Source organism: Thalassophryne amazonica, chromosome 21 (assembly GCF_902500255.1).
Source record: "Thalassophryne amazonica chromosome 21, fThaAma1.1, whole genome shotgun sequence".
Classification (NCBI taxonomy): domain Eukaryota; kingdom Metazoa; phylum Chordata; class Actinopteri; order Batrachoidiformes; family Batrachoididae; genus Thalassophryne; species Thalassophryne amazonica.
The window spans coordinates 39869826-39887588 of NC_047123.1; the positions used below are offsets into that span (position 1 = coordinate 39869826).

The 17763-nt window shown below is 42.5% G+C and overlaps 1 protein-coding gene and 1 pseudogene across 2 annotated transcripts in view; one reads left to right on the forward strand and one right to left on the reverse strand.

The window, feature by feature from the left end:
• mthfd1a (methylenetetrahydrofolate dehydrogenase (NADP+ dependent) 1a, methenyltetrahydrofolate cyclohydrolase, formyltetrahydrofolate synthetase) overlaps positions 1 to 7473 on the reverse strand; it is a 29437-nt gene extending 21964 nt beyond the window's left edge. For both annotated transcript variants that reach the window (XM_034162256.1, XM_034162257.1), the window contains exons 1-6: positions 7321 to 7473; positions 2734 to 2836; positions 2549 to 2633; positions 1786 to 1845; positions 1661 to 1714; positions 1451 to 1587 (exon numbers count right to left, since the gene is read on the reverse strand). In XM_034162256.1, coding sequence (XP_034018147.1) covers positions 1451 to 1587; positions 1661 to 1714; positions 1786 to 1845; positions 2549 to 2633; positions 2734 to 2834 — 437 coding nt within the window. In that variant the 5' untranslated portion in view covers positions 2835 to 2836; positions 7321 to 7473. The remainder of the gene's footprint in view (positions 1 to 1450; positions 1588 to 1660; positions 1715 to 1785; positions 1846 to 2548; positions 2634 to 2733; positions 2837 to 7320) is intronic.
• A 2827-nt stretch (positions 7474 to 10300) lies between these two features.
• On the forward strand, positions 10301 to 15502 carry LOC117503318 (annotated as a pseudogene).
• Positions 15503 to 17763: the final 2261 nt, after the last annotated feature.

A 17763-nucleotide genomic window follows, 5' to 3' on the forward strand; every position in this document is an offset into this window, starting at 1 on the left:
TTATACAGTCAGTAAATGTGGTGTCCCTCACACCTTATTATATTGAGCTGTACGTTAGTCATGTATCGGCTTCCACTGCAGTGGAGTTTTGTGAACTGGATGTTCCATGCCTGCAGGTTGGGAAGCTGATTAGTAATCAAGCCAGGAAGTGTTTGCTGTTTGTACACCTTAAGTGTTCTCTCTGTGTGTAGAGTGTGGACTCACATAATGGTTCCTTCTTTCACAGACTCGGTTTGTTGCGGCCACCTGGGGGGTGTCGGCGGGGTCCTTGGGTCCGAACGGCTTCTGGCTCCGGACCGTTAGCGCTGCTGGGAGCGCACCGTATCACCACCACGCCAGACCGCACACTCTTTTGTTGTTTTGTATCACATCACTGTTATGTATTAAATTCAGTTAGCCTTTGTACCGTGCTCTGCTTATTTCATACTGGGTCCTTCAAACGCTGGTCAGTTCTCCGAGCTGCGTCCGACACATAACACTTTGTGTCCCTAAGGTGAATAAGAAGTCTGTGGGTCACAGAGCTTTCTCTTATCGTGCCCCTGTTCTGTGGAATGATCTCCCTGCATCAATAAAACAGTCAGATTCTGTGGAGAATCTCAAGTCCAGACTTAAGATGCACTTATTTTCCCTTTCGTATGGCTAGTATACTGGCATAGTATAGTTTTAGGCTCTTTACTCTTTTAATTCATTTTATTAGTAAACAGAGTGTGTCGCGTCCTAAACTTTATCTAAATTCTGGGTCTTTTAGTGAAGTTTAGGGCTAGTGGTTGGTGATCACCTTAGTATTTCCTGTTTTCTTGTTGTTTAATGCTGACAAATTATACTGCATTTCTTGTCTTTCTGATGCCTGATTCTGTTTTTTTCTCTCTGTTTAAGGTGCAGCTCCATCCAGAGATGGGTGTGGTGTCTGTTTCTGTAACCCTCCTGTCCTGTGCACCAACAGCATTTCCTGTATATTTGTTTTGTGAATTGTTCTGTAATTTGTGTCTGTATCATGGCCCAAGCAGAGGGTCACCCCTTTGAGTCTGGTCTGCTTGAGGTTTCTTCCTCAGAGAGAGTTTTTCCTCACCACTGACGTCTGTGTGCTTGCTCTGGGGGTTAGTAAGGTTAGACCTTACTTGTGTGAAGCGCCTTGAGGGAACTCTGTTCTGATTTGGTGCAATATAAATGAAAATAAATTGAAAATTGAATTGAAAAGTAAATTGAAATTATATAGGGAGAAGGATGCTGAGGATGGAGCCACCAGGCAGGAGGAGAAAGAGGAGGTTTATGGATGTGCTGAGGGAGGACATGCAGGTGGTTGGAGAGACACAGAGGACAGGGAGAGACAGATGACCTGCTGTGGCGCCCCCTAACGGGAGCAGCCAAAAGAAGTCATTGTTAGCCTGTTAGCATGGTTTGTGCTAAAATGGTACAGTTTGCACAAAATGTGTCTCATTTTCTTACACACCCGTCAACGTCTTTGTTTGGAGTGACCGTGTTGGTAATGAGTTCAGTGTTGATGGTGCTGATGGAGTCCACAGGAAGCTGGACGATCAGACCGTGAACAGACACATCCTCATTCACGCACTGGATGGCCTTCAGGACCTTAAGAATGAAACAGTGCAGCCTTGAAAGCGCTTTGAGGTTATCGTGTCCAATAGTGTGGAAGTGAACAAACCTCCATCTGCGTGGCCGTGTTCGGTAACCTCACGTGTTTGGCATTGATTCCAATCTATGACAATAAAAAACATCAAGTGTTGAAATGTGGACGCTCGTTCGCTCGTGTGCACGTCAGTGCGTTACCTCGGCTGCAGCCTTCAGTTTGGTGCTGATATACAGGTTTGAATCGTCTCTGTCTCCAACCTGAAGCGTTACAAACACACAAATATCAAACCTGAGTCTGCAAATCCTTCACACAGAACCCAGCTTTTTGCTTTATTTAAGTAAAAATGGGGTTTTCAAGTTGATAATAAAATGGATAAAATCACACATTTATTCATTCATTTGTTTTCTGAACCAGCTGAGTTCACTTAAGGGTCACAGGTGACTGTAGCCCACCCCGCGGTCACTGGGTGAGAGGCGGGGTACTAAAGCACCAAAAGTCTCATTTTTTTTTAAATAAAATGTTCTGACATTTCAAATTAAACTTTCTGCTATGTAAATGGACTTTATTTTGAAAGGACTTTCCCATGTGATGCAGGTGCACAAAGTGCTTTACAGTGATACCTCACATTCACTCCCTGTTTTTTGTGTGTGTGTTTTTTTTATTGTTTTGTTTTTTGGAGTGACGTCATGTGTCTGCACTGACTGAGTAGAACACATGAGGCTGTAAATTCATCTGATAGAAAAACAAGCTTGAACCCAATGCAACTTGACATTTAGAACACAGACTGATCCGTTCAATGGAACAGAGAACCACGGCGGCCTTCGAGGAAACAAATAAATGCGACTTTCAGAGAAAACCGTTAGTCCAGTTAGCATTTTAGATAAACATTCCCTGAACAATCTGACCACAGACAAAGTGTGTTACATTTGACACTAATGACATTCCACAGTTTGGACTCACCTGTAGGACCACCAGGCTCGGTCTAAAACCTGAGAATTGATTTTTCATCGTCTCCACTTCCTGCTTCAGCCGTTCCCTCACCAGTCTGGAAAAAAGTGTTCAAACTAACAGTTACATTTCTGTAAAATTATGATTTTTAGGTTTCAACAGTTGACAGGGAGCAGCAAGGCTCTGGACTGGCTCACTTGGCTGTTTTGTTGCCAGAGATATTGGTTGCCACCGATCGTCTTCCTCCATGGCAGCCAGACACTGTGAGACGAAGCAAAAGGGCGGCCGAGGACAACATGACTGAGAGAAAGAGAGCGAGAGATTGAGAGAGTCACATCATCAGCAAACTGTCAGGTTCTGCCCTGCCTGGGGTTCATATCTGGGGTTGTCCCCCATTTATGTCTTCATTGTTGAACTGTTTTATTTTTCACTTGATTGTACTTTTTCTAGTTCTCTTCTGTTTATCTCTTTTCTTTGGTAATACATTTGTCAATGGTTTCAGTTCATCATCCTTTAGTCATGTGTCCAGTTTCTGTCCTGCCTTCATTTTTAGCCATTACATAATCATTAATTTTATCTCCTGTTTGCTTTTCTTTTGTCTTATGTTGCACTATCTGATTACTGTTACTTTTGTCACATGTGAGTTCTGTTCTAGATTGTCTTAGTATTTATTTTCTTGTTGATTCCCCTTTCAGTTCTTGTATTTGGTTCCTGGTTTAATTCCTTGGTGTTAGGTCTTTATTTTATTTCTTATTTATTAGGTCTTGAGTTTTGTTCACCTTTGGTTTTGGTATTTTGTTTCGATCACTGTGGTTTTAGGTTCATCTTTGAGTTGGGTCCTGTTCACTTTGCTTTTTGTGTTACTGCACTCTCTTGTCTGGTGTTCAGGGTTTGGTATGGGTGTGTCTTCTCCCTTTTGTTTGCCACACCCCCTTCCAGATTGTTCTCCCACACCTGTGCCTTGTTCTCCTAATCACCACCTGTCCTATTTAAGCCTTTCGAGTTCACCACTTCCCCACCAGTTTGTTGGGATTTCTCGTCCGTGTTCCAGCCTTTGTTTTGTTCTGTTTTGCCTTGCCATGTTTGACTGTGCTCCGTTTTTTGACCACGTCTCTGCTTGACCCCTGCCTGTCCCGCTGCTTCTCTGACTGTCTTCCTGTGTACCGTACCCCACCCTGGTTTTTGAGATAAAGCCAAGTTCCTTGACACTAACAGGTTGACCTCTGAGCTCCGAACCAACTAAAAACAGCACTTATTTGACATTCAGTCTTTTTTGTGTAGATTCTGTTGCATTTTATGTACACTGCATAAACATTTGGGGGGGATCACTATGATGAGGTTAAAATGGATTTCCACAAAACACAAAAAACACATCTTGATCCGGATTTGTGGATTATGGATTTTTTTTAAAGGTTTTAAGATTGGGCACTTTCCAATATCAGTGCTTCTATGATGCAATTATTCACAATCCAATCAATCATGGTGGCTTAGTGATGAGCACTGTCAGCTCACAGCGTGAAGGTCAGGGGTCACTTCTCGCCCGCTCCTTTCTGCGTGGAGTTTGCATGTTCTCACCGTGTTTCCATGGGTTCCCTCCAGGTGCTCTGGCTCTGCCCACATCCAAAGATATGCAGGTTCCTTAAAATGGAAACTTTAATGGACTGTAGATGTGTTTGTCTGTCTGTGTGTGTCCCTGCCATAGACTGGCGTTGTGTCCAGGGTGAACCCCGCCTCAAGCCCTGTGACTGCTGGGATAGGCTCTGCCCCCCGTAACCCTTGTTTGGACTAAGCAGGTTCAAAAAATAAATTAATAGGTTGGTCTTGGCCAACTACAAAACATACCCATATTATAATAGCCAAGTGGCCTCTGTGTGTGTGTATGCATGCATGTGTATGGCTTCGATCACACAAAAACTGGGGAGAGCTGACATCGCCCATTTGGTATGCTTACGCATTTTGGGTCGAGGATGAACATGGCGAAAACAGAACGTTGATAGGACAATTATTTTTGGAGAAATTAGCCATTTTAGCTAACCAGTAAACAATGGACGATGTGCTGCAATGCACCATGGGAATACTTTCTGGACTCACATGCCATTCCAGCAGGGGGCGGTAAGTCATCTTTATATTAAAAGTGTGAAAGTGGTGAGTGATTTTAAGTTCAATGTACATAGTATAATTGTAAATATGTTAAAAAATACACACATGACACAAGAAAGTAAAAACACTTATTTCCAAAGTGGTCCATTTAAAACTCAAATGACAAAACAGAAGTAGAGATAATATAATAATAACAGTGTGTATATGATAACAAGAACCTAAACAATTTATAAATACATTAAGACAGAAAATTAACATTAAAAAATATGTAATTAACAGGAAGTAAAAGGGTTGCTCCTCTTCTAAAAACTGTTGAGGTCTAAGGTTCTAAAAAGATTCTGGACTCACACACCATTCCAACTCATTATAGAAACTGTGCATAATTTATTACCACCCTGGATAAATGTCAGTGACCTACAGCTGTATGTAAAAGTTTGAGCCCCCCTGATAATTTCCATGATTTTCCCTTATAAATCATTGGTTGTTAGAATCAGAAATTTCAGTTAAATATATCATATAGCAGACAAACAAAGTGATATTTGAGAAGTGAAATGAAGTTTATAGGATTTACAGAAAGTGTGCAGTAATTCTTTAAACGAAATTAGGCAGATGCATAAATTTGGGCACCACAACAGAAAAAATACATCAATATTTAGTAGATCCTCCTTTTACAGAAATAACAGCCTCTAAACACGTCCTATAACTTCCAATGAGAGTCTGGATTGTGGATGAAGGTATTTTGGACCATTCTTCTTTACAAAACATCTCAGATTGGTTGGTTTCTGAGCACGGACAGCCCGCTTAAAATCACACCACAGATTTTCTATAATATTCAGGTCTGGGGACTGAGATGGCCATTCCAGAACGTTGTACTTGTTCCTCTGCATGAATGCCTTAGTAGATTTTGAGCAGTGTTTAGGGTCGTTGTCTTGTTCAAAGATCCAGCCCCGGCACAACTTCAACTTTGTCACTGATTCATGAACATTGTTCTCAAGAATCTGCTGATATTGACTGGAATCCATATGACCCTCAACTTTAACAAGATTCCCAGTACCTGCACTGGCCACACAGCCACACAGCATGATGGAACCACCTCCAAATTTTACTGTAGGTAGCAAGTGTTTTTCTTGGAATGCCATGATCTTTTTCAGCTATGCATACCGCCCCTTGCTATGTCCAAATAACTCAATTTTAGTTTCATCAGTCCACAGCAACTTTTTCCAAAATGAAGCTGGCTTGTCCAAATGTGCTTTAGCATACCTCACGTGACTCTGTTTGTGGCGTGTACACAGAAAAGGCTTCCTCTGCATTACAGCATCATACAGCATCTCTTTGTGCAAAGTGCGCTGTATAGTTGAACGATGCACAGAGACACTATCTGCAGCAAGATCATGTTGTAGGTCTTTGGAGCAGGTCTGTGGGTTGACTATGACTGTTCTCACCATCCTTCACTTCAGCTTATCTGAGATTTTTCTTGGCCTGCCACTTTGGGCCTTAACTAGTCCTGTGCCTGTGGTCTTCCATTTCCTCACTATGTTCCTCACAGTGGAAACTGACAGCTGAAATCTCTGAGATAGCTTTTTGTATCCTTCCCCTAAACCATGAAAATTCAGTAAGGTATATCTTATATATTATATTTCAATTCTAAGGTGGAACTGTGCTAGTATGTAAAGGTATATCTAAATATCTAAAAAAGAAGAGTAAAATAGAAGAGTAGAAAAGAGTAGAGTAAAGCCATTTAGGTGCCTGGTCTTGAGAACCATGATGTTCAACAATCTTTGTTTTCAGGTCATTTGAGAGTTGTTTAGAGGCTCCCATGTTGCCGCTCATTAGAAGAGATGCAAAGAGGGGAAATGTTTGAAAATGGCCACCTTAAATACCCTTTCTCATGAATGGATTTCCTGTGTAAGGAGGTCAAGGGTCAATGACCGTACCAAACCAATTTGGTGTTCCAATAATTAGTGCTAAATGTATTCAAATCAATAAAATGACAAGGGCACCCAAATTTAATTTCAACTTAATTTCAAAGGAAAATCATGAAAATTATCAGGGGTGCCCAAACTTTTGCATACAACTGTATTTTATAAACACAACCAAATCTAGAGCCCATGGATCCCCACAGACAACATGCTAGTGTTTAATTAGAATTGAAAATTCAAGAAATGTTCTGTTTGGGTCCTGCCCCCTCAATTGACTTTATCATATTACAACTGATCACACACACACAGTTGGTACTTGAAAAAAAGTGAGAACTGATTTGTAATCCGGTTTGGAAAACAACCGGAATAAAGTTTCTGAGCTGTCAATCATTTTTCTGACACGTTGTCTTGTGTGAGTTGTGTGACCTTATGACCCACCACCTAGACAGCGTTTGAAATGTTGATGTTTGATCTCAGCAGCAGAAGTTAGAAGAAGTTTTAAAGTGAGTTTATGAAGCCATCTTATTTTTAGCCCAGTGAACTTTGACCTAAAAGAACAAACGCCACGTGTAACCATTCATGCTGAAAGTCGCCTGAACACGAGAAGTTTGTCAGACACAAAGTATGGAGGAGTTGTTTCTTTGCCACGTTAGCAAACAGCAGCCTGAATGTTTCCCACAATTCAACTGTGCAAGTTCAAAGAAATGTGAGTCAGATATAAAGTGAGATAACTTATGAGATACAAGAAGAGATTTAACATCTTACCTGAGCGGCGAACGGACGCAGACTGACGCACAGCTGGCAGACGGAGAGGTTGGGGAGTATACGGAATGCCGTTCAGGACAAAAGTGAGGAGCAGGCAAGGATCAGCCTGTCAATCAAAACTCATCCAACAACAACAGTTAGATCAACCTGCTGCTTTTGTATCAATCAATAATCAATCGAGCCATCAGAAGAGCTCACATATTGTCTTTCCTCTGTGATGTCACACACGGCATTCTGGTAAAACCAACTTGACACCTGCTGCCATAGCAACCGTGCCAGCTGTGAAAATATTCTCCAAACACCAAATGTGGCGGAAGACTGAAAATAAAAAAGCTGCTACTTATCACTAATATTTAAACCAAGATGAACTTTGACTTTATCAGAGCCAGTAGCTGATTCCAAACATAAAAAACAATCAGTGAACAGAATTAAAAAAAAAAAAAAATCTGTGAAACTTAAAAAGTAACATTTAAAAAATACAGCGGTGAGATTTACAAGTTTTGGACAGCATGTTTGTGTTTTTTGTTAATAAAGCTGAACTTGAATGTTTTATTAAAATTCTCCAACTAATGTTGACATATTTGATGGATTTCAAAATGTGAATTTATCAATTTCAATAAAAAGTTACATTTGTCAAGATGTCATCAAATTTATGTGACAGAGTTTTCAAAAAGCAAACAGGATTTAAGGTTTCATTTTGTCCTGACTGGGCTTCCATACAGCCGCCGGTTGCATCATGTTTGGGATCAAATCCAGATTTGCCCGAAGAACTCCTGAACAGGACTAAACCGGCAGAGGGACCCAGACAAATACCAGCACAGCCAGTAGGTCAAAGGTCAAAATTCAGGCACCCGCCTCAGGGTGGGGGGGAGGGGGAGTGGGACGTCCCAGACTGCTCTCAGCCAATCAGCATTCAAGGTGGTGGAGCCAAGCTGCCACAGAGGAGGAAGAAGGAAAAAGAGAGGGAGAAAAAAACATCATCCATCACACAGTAACACCAGAACCCACAGCGGCTCTACGGCCGAACACAAACGCATCCAGAACCCACAGCGGCTCTACGGCCGAACACAAACGCATCCAGAACCCACAGCGGCTCTACGGCCGAACACAAACGCTATCAGAACCCACAGCGGCTCTACGGCCGAACACAAACGCTATCAGAACCCACAGCGGCTCTACGGCCGAACACAAACGCATCCAGAACCCACAGCGGCTCTACGGCCGAACACAAACGCATCCAGAACCCACAGCGGCTCTACGGCCGAACACAAACGCATCCAGAACCCACAGCGGCTCTACGGCCGAACACAAACGCATCCAGAACCCACAGCGGCTCTACGGCCGAACACAAACGCTATCAGAACCCACAGCGGCTCTACGGCCGAACACAAACGCTATCAGAACCCACAGCGGCTCTACGGCCGAACACAAACGCTATCAGAACCCACAGCGGCTCTACGGCCGAACACAAACGCATCCAGAACCCACAGCGGCTCTACGGCCGAACACAAACGCATCCAGAACCCACAGCGGCTCTACGGCCGAACACAAACGCTATCAGAACCCACAGCGGCTCTACGGCCGAACACAAACGCATCCAGAACCCACAGCGGCTCTACGGCCGAACACAAACGCATCCAGAACCCACAGCGGCTCTACGGCCGAACACAAACGCTATCAGAACCCACAGCGGCTCTACGGCCGAACATAAACGCTATCAGAACCCACAGCGGCTCTACGGCCGAACACAAACGCTATCAGAACCCACAGCGGCTCTACGGCCGAACACAAACGCATCCAGAACCCACAGCGGCTCTACGGCCGAACACAAACGCATCCAGAACCCACAGCGGCTCTACGGCCGAACACAAACGCATCCAGAACCCACAGCGGCTCTACCACGCCCTGCAGCAGAATGAGGCTTCCTTGTTCCTAACAGGTTTCTGTCCAACCGGTTTGCGACGCTCTTCCTTGCCTCGTCATCAACAGCAACCACAAAAATGCTGAAGGGTCACATGAGTCAAAACCAGAAACAGTACATGACCCACAACCAGCCACGATGAGGTCAAAGGTCAGAGGTCCCTAGAGGCTGTCTAATGGGCAAAACTACCGTGACCGGTTAGACTGTGAACTCTTGTGATCCTCAGAGTCAGTCTGAATTCTATCAGAACAGGTCCAAAACAACCGAAGGAAGATGTGCTGCTGTGCTGACTGATTACTGACAGGGCCCATTTCATGTCACTACTGTCAGAGCCTCAAGTGGCCATGAAAGGAACTGCAAGGTTTTTCATTTCCACATATGCATCAGTAAAGAGAGGACTGGTCCAAACACAGAGGACTGGTCCAAACACAGAAGACTGGTCCAAACACAGAGGTCTGGTCCAAACACAGAGGACTGGTCCAAACACAGAGGACTGGTCCAAACACAGAAGACTGGTCCAAACACAGAGGTCTGGTCCAAACACAGAGGACTGGTCCAAACACAGAGGACTGGTCCAAACACAGAAGACTGGTCCAAACACAGAGGACTGGTCCAAACACAGAAGACTGGTCCAAACACAGAAGACTCAGAGCAACACACACGGTACTTGGACCAGAAACATGTGGTACTCATAGTAACAACCGGAGTAGTGAGTAGTGGCTGTAGAGGCAGACTGAGCAAAAATTTTATGAAATTTAAATATATATATATATATATATATATATATAAACAGAAATGAAATTTAACTAAAAAAACAAAACTTAAACTTCAAAAAAAAAAAAATTCAACATTTGTGTTTAAATGACAAACTGTTTTGTTCTTAAACTGACACACTGGAAGTTTGAAGCGGCTCCAGGATGTGAACAGACCGGTTCAGGTGTGTCCTCACCTGGACTAGCAGGTACCGACACCCCTCAGCAGCCCGGCGCTCCGGTCAGACCGGTCCGGGCCTCATTCCTGGCCGGGTCTACGGGTCCAGGTATAAATCAGACTGCAGGCAGGCTGCAGGGTCACACCTGTGGGAGCTGGATCCTGGTCCTGACTGTGGTGTTCTAGTCCTCTTTGGTCCAGTGGTTCTGGACAGTTCAACAGCAGTGATCCACATTTGTGAAATGTTTAGGACCACTTGATCAGGAAGGAAACCTGCTCCGTTCCCACTGGAACCATCCTGAGGATTCGGAGCTGGATTCAGCTGGAACCAGTTGGGGTGAGGTCCTCAAACCTGATCTGAAATCAGGCTGAACTCACTTTCAGGGTTTTAAACTTTGAAATTTCACTTTTAAAAGCTTCATTTGTTTCTTAAATGACAACAGTAAATAAAGTTTTGGGTTTTTGACTGTGACCGTTTTAATTCGTCACATGTTTAAGTTGTTTCATTTCACATCTTCAAACTAATCTGACTTTAAGATGGAATCTTTAAAAAAATTCTACATTCGTTTATTTGTGGAAAAATGTCACCAATACTTCAAAAACATTTGACAGAATTCTGATTAAAACAGTTTATTAAGTTTTAAATTCTCAGACATGACGTCTTTAATCACATCTAAGTGTTTACAAACACACACACACACACACACACACACACACACACACACACACAAGGAAATTTTGTTTCATAAACGAGCAGCAGGTGTCGCTGTTTCTCGTGTTGTAACTTCTTTAAGTGGGCGTGTCTGATTTTAAACTTACTTTGTTCTTGCGCTTTGTGGGGTCACAGTCGTTTCTATGGCGATGACCTTTTGTTGTTTGGTTGCGTCTGGTTGGCTGGTCCTGAGGTCTGAATCAGCTGACCAGACAATGGGGGTTTGGGATGAGGCTGACTCCGCCCCCTGTGATATCCTGGACGGTTTCCTGCTCGCTCTCACTGCGGGAGGTGATGGGCTGCAGCCAGTCAGGGCTGAGCTCGGGGCCCCAGGGTGCCGGGGATCGGATGCAGGTGCGCCTGAGTCCTGAGATACGGCGGCTGCTCAAACAGAGCTGGACTCTGATCCAGCAGGACATCAGCCGTGTTGGAATCATCACCTTCGTCAGGTAAGTCGCTTTAATGTGCTCAGACCTTCTCTGGGGTTTGGATCTTCACAGCGTTCTGGGTTTTGAACATGATGTCACTTTATGCAAAAACATGCAAACTGTTTGTGTGCCGCCACAGTGACCTTTGAGTTTTGGCTCAGAACTCTTTAAACCTGAATCCTGATTCAAGTTTGGTCACAGACACTTGATCTGGATCAGACTCCTCTATGATTCTCCTCTTCTTCTTGTCTTTGAGGCTGTTTGAGATGCACCCAGAGTGTAAAGATGTCTTCTTCATCTTCAGAGACATGGACCACGGGGAGGCTCTGAGGACCAGCAGAGAGCTCTGATCTCACAGCCTCCGGTACCAAAACGACACCAAACACACGCCGGCAAAAACTCTCTGAACTTAACCTCACAGCTCAGGGCGCAGACCAGACACGCCACCAAAACAAGGTCAGGAGGTCAGAGAGAAGCAGCGCTTCAGCCTGAGCTGAGGTGCTGGATGGATGCCAGTCTGTCACAGGGACAGAGAGACACCAGCTCACTGAACCTGCATGTCTTTGAAGTGGGTGGAGCCTGAGGACACAGACAGGGACACTGTGTAAAGTCCAGGCTACAAAAATACAAAACAAAGTTAACTTTGTTCAAGTTAATGAATTTTAAAATGTTTGATGTAAAAAACAAAAACACCAGAGATATGTGCACTTTAAAACTTAGGGTGTACATTTAAAACATGTACAAAATGAAAGGAACAGGAAAAACATACATTTTAAGGGATTTGTAACATCCACATGTGACTGATCGACAAGCAGAGTGAAGCTCTGAGACGAGGCCGCACGGACACCGGCTCAAGGTGCAAGACGTTCCTTTTGATAAGACATCAAACAACGACCTTTAAAACACAATGCAACTTTAAATCTGCTCTCATGTTCACAAGGTGCCTATTCAGGAGTGATGTCTCGTACCTGCAGACGAGTCTTGTATCATCATCTGAAGCATGACTCAGTACTTCAATCAGGATCAGGCTAATTACCGCAATGTTGCATACATGAAACCAGGCAAACAGTCGGTCAAAGGTCAACAATGAGAAAAAAAACATTATTTTTCACTCAGTGACACTGTGAACTGATCAGAAAGAAATCCATTTGCTCTGAGCTCAAAGGAAGAAAACTAGAGACATCCACATTTTCTCTGCAGTCAGACAAACCTCCAGTTTTACAACCTGAGTGACGTTATGTCATAAACACGATGAACATCTGCACATCATCAGCATAAGAGTGAAAGTCAATCTCATAGATACAAATCATCTGCACTTACTGTAAACTAGGAACAAACTGAACCCCCATCAACCCCGAACTCTTATTCATTAAGAGCTGAAATCTGTAACTTTCCAGTGGGTGGTGATATATCATGTTTCAGTAGCCACCGCCATTTATGCAAATTTGGAAAGAACTTGTCCTAGTGTATCCAAATATGCATAAATGAGCAAGGCTTATTCAGGGAGCAGGCCCTGGGAGGGTGCCAAATGTAGCCCAAAATGCCAAACGTTGTGACTTGAAGCGCCACCTATAGGCAGCGCCCTCAGTTAGCCTCAAAAATTATAACGCTAAATGGGAGAACTCCATCCATACATTCATATACCATAAGATCAATGAGGCTTACTGAGGGCACACAAAGATATTCAAAGGTCAAAATCCACATTTTGACTGTCACTGTTTTGGCCCCTTTAACCCCTACCCTAAAAAGGGCCATAATTTTCTGCCCGAAGGTATCTTTGGATAAAAACGTAATTTTTGTCCGTTTGGACAATATATCTTTCCCTAAAAAATACTTCAGTGGCCTACTGAAACATGATATATCACCCCCTTCTATAAACCATTCCACAGTTACAGACTATGGCTCTTCATGTTACTGATCCAACAAAAAAGATAAAATGCTTGGAAAGGAAAAAAAAACCTACAAATAAAAGAATTCACTTGTTATAAGGCATCAAGATGTATTTGAGGAAAAGAGGTTTTCCTTCTGTTTTTGTGAAATGATTTCAACTGTCTTCTACTTTCTGTCCAGTAGATGGCCACAGAACACAAATTAAGCTGTGGAAAACAGTTTCTAACTGATTTTCTGTTAAAGTCCACATTGGACACCATTGTCACATTTTACTTTATCAAGTCTGCTCATCTTCTCCAACACAACTTAAAAATATTTTAAACATATACTTAAGGCAAGCTCTCACTCTCTTTTGCTTTTTTTTTTTTTTTTTTTTTTAAGAAAGTGTGCTTTTTTATTGCAGAGGTGACAAAGTAACCAAAATCACTAAGGCACAGTTGATTTATGACAAATCCAAAAATAGACCAGAAAAAGCAGCATGACTTGTTCTGAGAAGATCCTGGAACCCAAACATCAATCTGGCTCCAGGTGTGGAAGAATTCTTCTTTCTCCTTTTGCCACTTGGAAGACAAGAGATCATTACTGCCCCCAAGTGGAATGAAGAACACATCGTTCTTCATTTTAACTAATGTCTGCGATGGGCCAAAAATACCGCAAAGCTTCAAAGGGGATTTGTGGCAGAGAAAATCATCATGAATTGGAAATAAGTCTGTCATTGATCAGCAACCTTGAATCCAAAGTGGATTTTTTTTAATGAAGATGTTTTAGGAGGTCAAACAGGAGTACAAAGTGAACAAGAAGACTTTCACTGATTAGTTCCCAGTATTCAGCATCAAGACCCCGATATCAACCACAGATTAACAAAACAATCATAATCCGAGACAAATTCTGCAAAGAAATAAGTACAAAGACAGACAGAAAGCTTTCAGATCTGTTCTAACTCTGTCCCGTCACAGAATGCTGAATTATTATATTTCTACTTTGTTTTTAAAATCAAATCCATAAAATCATCATCTGAATAATTTGAACAGCTGACAGAGTGACTACGTTTCTCCACAGAAACAAACAGAACTAGAGGATTATTATATTTGAATAATAAACAATGTTGGCAGCTGTCATCTATTTTAACTCTTTTGTCCTCGACAGACTCATGTCCTTCATTGAGAAGACTGTGTCCAGGATGGACCAGGACGAGCGTCTGGACCAGCTGATCCTGGATCTGGGCAGGAAACACTACAACTACAATGCCCCGCCAAAATACTACACAGTGCGTCACACAAAGGTCATCAAGGTCTGACCTTTGTAGCACCGACCCAACCAATCAGCAAGCTGCTCTGATGATTCCACATGCTCTTATAATTTTCACTGTAATTTTAAAATTCACTTTTATTTTGGTGCTCACTGTCTCACTCTTCTTTTCGGTAGGTCATGGGAACAGAGTTTATCGCCACCATTCGGCCAACCCTGAAAAACGTCTGGACCCCAGAGGTTGAGGAAGCCTAGACGGTTTGTCTTCACAACTGCCAGCTGCCATGTTGTCGCCCACAGTCACTCCCAACCAAAATGAGTGATCACATTGGTTTTAGAACTTACTATCAATTTAAAGTGTCATAAATACAAAATTGATCACAAATAATAAAGTAAGCAAATGGTGTTTAAATCTGTTTGTGATTCTGGACTTAGATTCAATAAAACTGCTGTTTGGGAACAAAGTGCGATTTTTTATATTTGACAAATGTGTTACACAATGAAATAATGTAATGATTCATTTTAAAACTCAGAAAAGCAACTCTTTAATGACAGCCTAATAATAATAAATCCAGAAAGAAGTTGGGGTGAGACGGATGGCGTCGTGATGGCATCTTGGACACGTCCACAAACAAAATGTTTGCTGTTCTTGTGGCATTTCCATCACTAGTGAGTGTTTTTGCTTCTTTCTTGCAGACACTGTTTGCGTATGTTGCATCCACCATGAAAAAAGGCTTCGCACACGAGAAGAGAAACCAGAGCAGCGTGTAGAACCTCCATTGTTCAGGCCCGAGCTGGGACCCAGATCAGGATTTGGCACATTTTTAACACCGCACATAAAGATTATGCTTCATTTTTTGTCATTAAACACAAGCTTAAAACACAGTGTATTGACATAATAGGTGGAAGATAACCTTCACTAGTTTCACTCAGTGCTGCTTTTGATACTGTTGACCATAAAATTTTATTACAGAGATTAGAGCATGCCATAGGTATTAAAGGCACTGCGCTGCGGTGGTTTGAATCATATTTATCTAATAGATTACAATTTGTTCAAGTAAATGGGGAATCTTCTTCACAGACTAAGGTTAATTATGGAGTTCCACAAGGTTCTGTGCTAGGACCAATTTTATTCACTTTATACATGTTTCCCTTAGGCAGTATTATTAGACGGTATTGCTTAAATTTTCATTGTTACGCAGATGATACCCAGCTTTATCTATCCATGAAGCCAGAGGACACACACCAATTAGTTAAACTGCAGGATTGTCTTACAGACATAAAGACATGGATGACCTCTAATTTCCTGCTTTTAAATTCAGATAAAACTGAAGTTATTGTACTTTGCCCCACAAATCTTAGAAACATGGTGTCTAACCAGATCCTTACTCTGGATGGCATTACCCTGACCTCTAGTAATACTGTGAGAAATCTTGGAGTAATTTTTGATCAGGATATGTCATTCAAAGCGCATATTAAAAAAATACGTAAGACTGCTTTTTTGCATTTACGCAATATCTCTAAAATCAGAAAGGTCTTGTCTCAGAGTGATGCTGAAAAACTAATTCATGCATTTATTTCCTCTAGGCTGGACTATTGTAATTCATTATTATCAGGTTGTCCTAAAAGTTCCCTGAAAAGCCTTCAGTTAATTCAAAATGCTGCAGCTAGAGTACTAACGGGGACTAGAAGGAGAGAGCATATCTCACCCATATTGGCCTCTCTTCATTGGCTTCCTGTTAATTCTAGAATAGAATTTAAAATTCTTCTTACTTATAAGGTTTTGAATAATCAGGTCCCATCTTATCTTAGGGACCTCGTAGTACCATATCACCCCAATAGAGCGCTTCGCTCTCAGACTGCAGGCTTACTTGTAGTTCCTAGGGTTTGTAAGAGTAGAATGGGAGGCAGAGCCTTCAGCTTTCAGGCTCCTCTCCTGTGGAACCAGCTCCCAATTCAGATCAGGGAGACAGACACCCTCTCTACTTTTAAGATTAGGCTTAAAACTTTCCTTTTTGCTAAAGCTTATAGTTAGGGCTGGATCAGGTGACCCTGAACCATCCCTTAGTTATGCTGCTATAGACTTAGACTGCTGGGGGGTTCCCATGATGCACTGAGTGTTTCTTTCTGTTTTTGCTCTGTATGCACCACTCTGCATTTAATCATTAGTGATTGATCTCTGCTCTCTTCCACAGCATGTCTTTTTCCTGGTTCTCTCCCTCAGCCCCAACCAGTCCCAGCAGAAGACTGCCCCTCCCTGAGCCTGGTTCTGCTGGAGGTTTCTTCCTGTTAAAAGGGAGTTTTTCCTTCCCACTGTCGCCAAGTGCTTGCTCACAGGGGGTCGTTTTGACCGTTGGGGTTTTTCTGTAATTATTGTATGGCCTTGCCTTACAATATAAAGCGCCTTGGGGCAACTGTTTGTTGTGATTTGGCGCTATATAAATAAAATTGATTTGATGATTTGATTTAGTAAACTTATTAACCTGGTTTACTCAGCTGACCACATGGCTTCACCGTGGCCGGCGGCGCCCCTAACAGCCGGTGACGTTAGAACCCGTTTTCCCCACACATGTATGTTTCATGGAAACAAACTGTGTGAACACAAAAGAAAAGCTTCTTCATGATGTCATGAGGTTCTGATGTTATTAAAGGTGTGGCCGGTCTGGAAGCTTTCATTAAGTTTGTTGGCAATCTGCTGAGTCATCACTTTAATTTAAAATAGATGTCAAGAGGCTACAAGCGTGTGATTGGATGAAATCAGTTTATTACAAATGACAAGATGATACAAACTGCTGATGATGAACATGTGACTTTTGCAGCCTTTGAGTTGAACCGAGCATATAAACCAGCAGTCGCTTTGCATTAACAACAAGTTTGCATGCACTGTAAAAAACAAACAAACAAAAACAGTCCAATCAGCTGTGGCAAGTTACATCATCACAGCGACAGCCAATCAGGCCTCGCCACTGGGAAGCTGAAAATCAATATATTCTTACATGAAAATATCATAGCGTTAAATAAACTCCACCCACCTATTGGGAAGCCCCGCCTCCCTTTCAGGTATAAATGAAAAAGTGCACATTTGGTGAACCAGTGTCTAAATGTCACAGGAAACATGCACATTACCAAAATAAAACTTTAAAAATCAAGTTTATCAGCCTGAAGCTTTAAAGCGTTTCTTCATGACAAAATGGATTTCAGCTTGCCTGAGTGTCCGCCACAGCGCCAGCTGCTGCCTGTCTTTGTGCTATGCGAGGCTAATAGGTTGGCCTCAGATACAGCAGCGCCACCAAGTGGTGAAGTTCAAACTGCAG